The sequence below is a fragment of the Acomys minous genome (genome assembly GCF_964271855.1).
Source record: "Acomys minous genome assembly, chromosome: 12".
Taxonomy (NCBI): domain Eukaryota; kingdom Metazoa; phylum Chordata; class Mammalia; order Rodentia; family Muridae; genus Acomys; species Acomys minous.
In genome coordinates this window covers 25,566,631-25,572,440 of record NC_140493.1, presented here as the reverse complement: position 1 = coordinate 25,572,440, position 5,810 = coordinate 25,566,631, and the positions used below count along the sequence as shown (strand labels likewise).

Genomic DNA, 5,810 nt, shown 5'->3' with positions numbered 1-5,810 from the left:
CTCCCAGTGCATGTATACAGTGCTCTGCTAGAAGAAAACATCAGAGCACATTCTAGATGGTTGTGAGCCACCGTGTGGTTGCTAGGAATTGAACCTAGGACATCTGGAAGAACAGCCAGTACTCTTAACCACTGAGCCATCTCTCCAGCCCTAGACCCATTTCTTCTGCCTAATCGACAACTTGTCTTCGGTCTTCTGGCCTCCAGAACGATGAGAGAATAGATTTCTGTTGTTTTAGGCACTTAGTCTAGATTAGGCTATTATGTCAAGCCGAGGGCTAATAATGCAAGGGGATCTGGGGTAGCCAATTCTGCCATGAGCTGTAGAGTAGCTCAGGATCAATGGGATGTCCTTTGGGTTGGCTTGCACTCATGACAGAAGTAAGCCTTCATATATGTAAGCAGTGTTGGTGATGTTTTGATTGGAGACAAGGACCCATCAGATCCTGGAGTGCTCTGACCATTCCCCAGGCTTAATTAGAAAGAAGAAACACTGGCTGACCACAGGACCCCCAGTGCAAGAAGGAAATACTAGCAAATCCTAGTACTCAGCTAGCTCTAGAACATTCGTCAGGAGACTCTACAAGAAGAGAAAGCAGTTGGGTTTGATGGATGGACAAAAAGCCTTTATTGAGGTCTAGAGTGAGCTTGCGGACAGAGGCCTGAACCCTCTGGTTACCCAGTGGATCCACAAGTTAGCTGGCTTAAGAAGATGAAGCAGAATCAGACAGGGACGAGGACGGGGATGAGATACAGCTGTCAGAAGGTGATGCTGTCTTCATACAATGACAGCAGCAGCAGGATGGTCCAGCCGATCAGCAGACCCACATTGTGGAGCAGGAAAAGAAGCCACGGCCGCTGGTCCCGCACATTCATCATGGCTGGGAGCTGAGGAGAAGGTGGGCACCAGTTCAGTAGCTTGCTGGGTGGTGCCCCTTGGTAGCTCCCCACCCAAGCCCAGCAAAGGTTCTCCACCTCCCTAACCATGTCACAAAGCGCCACATAAAGGAAGAGGCCGGTGGCTACCGCCAGAATCCAAGCCTCGCCCTCCTCGCCTACTCCGACTGCGAGAGCCACGTAGAGTCCAGCGAATGCCGTGAGTGCTGAGGCCAGGTTCAGCAAAAGCGCACGCCTCACAGTCAGCCCGGCGTGCAGCAGAGCAGCGAAGTCCCCTAGGACCGAATAAGTCACGGTAAGCTTGCCAGGTACAGCCCACCAGACCAGTCACACCCCAATCTCAGACAGACACAAAAGGCCAGTCCGACTCCAGTCCCTGGCCCCCCCCCCCACCTCCCTGCAACCCATACTACCTCTAGCCACGCCCACCGACCACAAGTCCCGACTTCCTAGGGCCTTGCTCACCTCTAGAATAGATCACTCCCGCTAAGCCCCGCCCTCTCAAGCCACACCCCAGCACTCACCCAGTTCGTGAGGCAGCTCATGGCAGAACACCGCCAATGAAGTGGCCAGTCCAGTCTTCCACGAGGATGCAAAGGCTGCGCCCACAGCGAGCCCATCAGCGAAGTTGTGTACCGCGTCACCCAGCGTGATCAGATAGGGCAACAGCCTCAGCTCTGTGGGCAAGGCAGGAGTAGGTCCTGTAGGCCAGGTCCTGCACATCTAAGGGCAAAGCCCAGATCCGAAGCCCCACCCTCAGGGCTTACCTCCTCTCAGTCTCTGGGACTCCGGGTTCAAGAGTTCCGGGCTCTCCTCTGTCACCTGCGGGGAGAGAGACAAGTAGAGCCCAGGCAAGTACATAACTAAAGAGCTCCGTGTGAGGCAGCACTCGCCACTTACCAAGTCTGAGCGGGAGCTCTCATGGGACGGTTTGGACTGCCAGAGCTCGCTAGATGCCAGCTGCAGCGATACTCCATGGCTGTGTCCACCGTGGCTACAAGGCCCATCCTTCTCAGGATCCTGTGGAAAAACTGGTCAGAGCCCACCAAGCCCTGACCCATCCCACCTACTGGTTCCCCAGAGCCTGACCTGGTCCCTGGGCAAAAGAAGGTTGAAGAAGCTCTCAAACAGGAAGAAGATGTAGAAGCCTCCAAGAACCACCAGCAGGCGCCAGGTGGCTTGTGCACCAATGCCGGACTCCTCGTGGGTGTGACCCTCCTCACCGTGTGTGTGCAGTCCCAGCACCTGAGAAGGAATGGGTCATTGACTGGGGACTTAGGGCCATTGGAGATTGATGCTGGGGGTAGGAAAGGGCAGGGGGCGGTACCCTGTTGTGTGAGGCTGACCTTCGGTATCAGGTGCAGGAGCGCATCTCCTGTGAGGGCACCCACCGCCAAGCTCAGGAAGGTCTGCATGACGTAGTGGGTGACTCTGCTGCATCTGGCACAGGTCAGCAGCAAAAGGCCGAACACAGCGCAGAGGCAGATGATGAGTGTAGCCAGAGAGCCATATAGATACCCTGTGGATGAAGCTACACTGAGAGGCTCCTGCTTCCTAGAGAGGCACCCATGTCCAGCCCAGCAGTGAGCAGGAGCTCAGCAGATCTGCGAGCTGTCGGTGGGGACCAGGTGTCTATTTACACTGGCCCTCTTGCCTCCAAATCCACTAACTACCCTCCCTTACCACTTCCTCATTCCTCAGAGTCTGCTCCCCGCTCCCCTATGGAGCCCCAAGAACATGAGGCCAGCACCCAAGGGCAGGGCCACACAGGCACACTTTAGGGTAGGGACTCACTCTCTGCTTGGCTGAGCTTGTCCTGAATATGGACACTGTGACGGCTGCAGGCTCCACTTAGCTGCTGCTGGACCAAGGCTGGGGTCAGTTGAGCCCAGGCTTGAGGGCTCACCCCAGCCTGTTCAGATATCCCATAAACAGCCATTACATCTTTGGCACTCAGGCACACCTAAGGGCAGAGGGAGCAGGACAGGAAGTCAGGGGTCTGAGCTGACCTGTGGAAGCTCATCTTTCTCCAGAACCGCACGAGTGGCTCACCGTGTCCCATACGCTAGAGCTGCTGTTGGGGATAGCATAGTGCTCAGAGGCTCGGAGGCTGGCTCCCCTGTCCAGATAACTGTGGTCCTCATGATCACGGGGGCTGTGATCCTCATGGTGGTGGCTGTGGTCCTCATCCTGGTGGCTGTGGTCCTCATCGTGGTGACTGCTGTGGTCCTCATCCTGGTGGCTGTGGTCCTCTCCACCCAACCCAAGGCGATGCATCAAAACCTCCAGTTCTGGCAGGAAGAGCAGTGCAGTCAGTTGCACACAGCTCCAGCCTTGTGCCCTCCCTCCCCGAGCAGAGCCTGAGGACTCTCTCAGCCCAGGCCTCACCAGGTAGTGTGATATTGGGAGCCTCGCTGCTGTGTTGCCGGAACACAAAATCCACAAAGTACTGAGGGCTTGGCAGGCCTTGGAAGCAGGACCCATTAAGGACGCGATCCAGCAAGGCAGTCAGGACCAGGCCTGGGCTTCTGAAAACTCCTGCTTCGTCAGCCTCCTCCAACAGTTGGGAAACACCTACACAGGTCTGGAGAAGAGACTGCTCTCAGCTTTGCCCTCAGTGTCAACTTCTGGAGTCCATCCTAGCACAGCCCACTGGATGGCTCTCTCATCCAACCCTGCCCCTCCAGCTTCCTCATAACACTCCTCAGATTTCAAAGACATCATCAGCCAGGGGGTGGTGGGCCCACGCCTTTAATGCCTTTAATCCCAGCATTTGGGAGACAGAGGCACGCAGATCTGAGTTCTAGGCCAGCCTGGTCTACAGAGTGAGTCCAGGACAGCCAAGGTTACACAGAAAAAAAAATGCTGTCTCGAAAAACAAGCAAGCAAACAAACAAAAAAGGTGGGGGTTGAGCTGGAGCTTAAGAGCACTGGGTGTTCTTCCAAAGGTCATGAGTTCGATTCCCAGCAACTACAGGCAACCATCTATAATGAGATTTGGTGCCCTCTTCTGGAGGGCAGGCACACTTGTAGGCTGAGCACTTATATATAATAAATTAATAAATCTTTAAAAAAATTTTCAGTCGGGCGTGTTGGCGCACACTTTTAATCCCAGCACTCGGGAGGCAGAGGCAGGCGGATCGCTGTGAGTTCAAGGCCAGCCTGGTCTACAAAGTGAGTCCAGGACAGTCAAGGCTACACAAAGAAACCCTGTCTCAAAAAACCAAAAAAAAAAAAAAAAAAAAAAAAACCCTGTCTCAAAAAAAATAGTAATTTTTTTCTTCAAAGACATCAGCTGCCCACCCCCCAATACCGTAGTCTAGCCTAGTCCCAGTTAGTCACAACCTTCACTCTGGCCTCCCCGGGCCCCAGACCTTTCCTGAGCACCATTTCTCCCAAAGGGTTCCCCCAGACGCCCACAGTCTCTGTTCCACTCAACAGTGAACATCCAAGTCTGAGGCCCAATACACTCCACCCTCTCAAGTATCTCCTCAGACACCGAGGGGCATCATCGGGACAGTTGCCCTGCTGGAGCAGCCTCTCCTTCGTGGCACGTGGGTCCTTCTTGCTACCACCCCCACCTCAACAGCCCTCTGGGCCCTCACCTCCTCCCCGGTGGGCTGGCTGGCAGTACGGGCCTCAATCTTCTGCAGTAGCTGGCTCAGACCCAGGGTCATGGCCTCTGGACTCTCCAGTGTGGCCAGGTACTCGTCCACATGGGAGGCCAAGAGGCCAGCTTGGACGATATCCCTGCATGTTTTCTCTGGGTTACTAAGGTAGAGAACAGCAGCAGCACTAAGGTGGCCAATGTAACTGGACGCCAGCTCCGGTTCTGGGGCACGCCGAGACCTGTTGGTTCCGCCTAGGGCCAAGACATCCTCCACAGATAAACACTGTAGGCAAACAGGTAGACGGGGTGTGGGTTATATCGGGGCCCACCAGGCACAGGCAAGGAATAGATTCTACCAGCTGTCTTATGTCCTGGTTTTGCCCCTTGTACAGTTAGCCTGAGTAGGAGCCTACAACAGAGGGGTCCCCAGAAGTTACTCCTCCATCCTGAAGAGATGAGAGGGGTCTCCTGGAGTCTCCCGAAATTTTCATAGCCAGGGGTAGTGGAACTTTATGTCCCTGGAGGCAGGCCAGGCCTATCTATATAAACCCCCTAGGACGAGAGACGGGAGGCGAGACTCCAGCCTGCAAGTAGGTTCAGACACCAGCCTCCAGACCCGCCTCTTGGAGTTTGCCCAGGTCCTTTTGCTGCCTGCCACGGGGGTGGAGCGGCCAGGAAGGGGCCGGGGCTGGGGGGACCCGTCGGGTGGGGCTGTTACCTTTTCACACGGCCCGTCGGTGCAGTGCACACGGGCCGCCAGCGTATTTAACAGGCCGTCCAGTGCCTGGCGACCCAGAGCATCCTGTCCCGAGGTGAGCAGACTTAGCAGGCTGTTGGACTGGACCCCTGCTGCTGTGACCACCAGCACGGCCAACAGGAACGCCTGTATGAGTCGGGCTGGGAACGCCATGCCTCAGGCCGGCAAGGTACTTCTTGCTGTGGTACTGTCTACAGACCGCTGGTGTCTGGGCTGGTTAGACACCGCTGGGCTGGGGAAGGACTGGAGCTGGGTTCAACTAGCTTGCTTTTTTAGCTTTAGGACCTCTCCCAGGTATTTCCCGCAGGGCGCTGTGATTGGCTGCTGGCTTAGCCATTCCAGTGGCAGATCCTCCCCGAAAGCCTGGGGGCAAGGATCTGAGGTTTCCTGAGGCTAGAGCTAGAGTTGGGGCTCATTCCGTTGGTGGGTGGCTTGAGGATCTGCCCCCTCCTGCCTGTCCTGCCCAGAATTTGCCACTCAGGGTTTTCTCTGTTCACTAAAGAGCCCTGGTGATCTCCCCCCCACCCCCCCCCACCCCCCCGTGTGA

General features: G+C 55.8%; 1 protein-coding gene across 1 annotated transcript; it reads right to left on the bottom strand.

The window, feature by feature from the left end:
- Positions 1-610: 610 nt before the first annotated feature.
- Positions 611-5,540, bottom strand: SLC39A4 (solute carrier family 39 member 4). The gene is made up of 12 exons (XM_084748264.1): positions 5,225-5,540; positions 4,502-4,789; positions 3,285-3,480; positions 2,949-3,187; positions 2,691-2,859; positions 2,243-2,415; positions 1,986-2,141; positions 1,797-1,916; positions 1,664-1,718; positions 1,421-1,573; positions 984-1,171; positions 611-887 (listed from the first exon to the last, which is right to left on the bottom strand). The coding sequence occupies exons 1-12, from the start codon at positions 5,414-5,416 to the stop codon at positions 759-761; spliced, it is 2,058 nt and encodes a 685-aa protein (XP_084604390.1). The 5' UTR covers positions 5,417-5,540; the 3' UTR covers positions 611-758.
- Positions 5,541-5,810: the final 270 nt, after the last annotated feature.

Excerpts from the sequence above, each read along its gene's own strand:
- SLC39A4 (XM_084748264.1), bottom strand. The coding sequence starts at position 5,416 with ATGGCGTTCCCAGCCCGACTCATACAGGCGTTCCTGTTGGCCGTGCTG. Across the intron at positions 1,172-1,420 it reads TGAGCTGCCTCACGAACTGG|GGGACTTCGCTGCTCTGCTG; the intron begins GTGAGTGCTGGG and ends ATTCGGTCCTAG. Across the intron at positions 888-983 it reads ATGTGGCGCTTTGTGACATG|CTCCCAGCCATGATGAATGT; the intron begins GTTAGGGAGGTG and ends CCTTCTCCTCAG.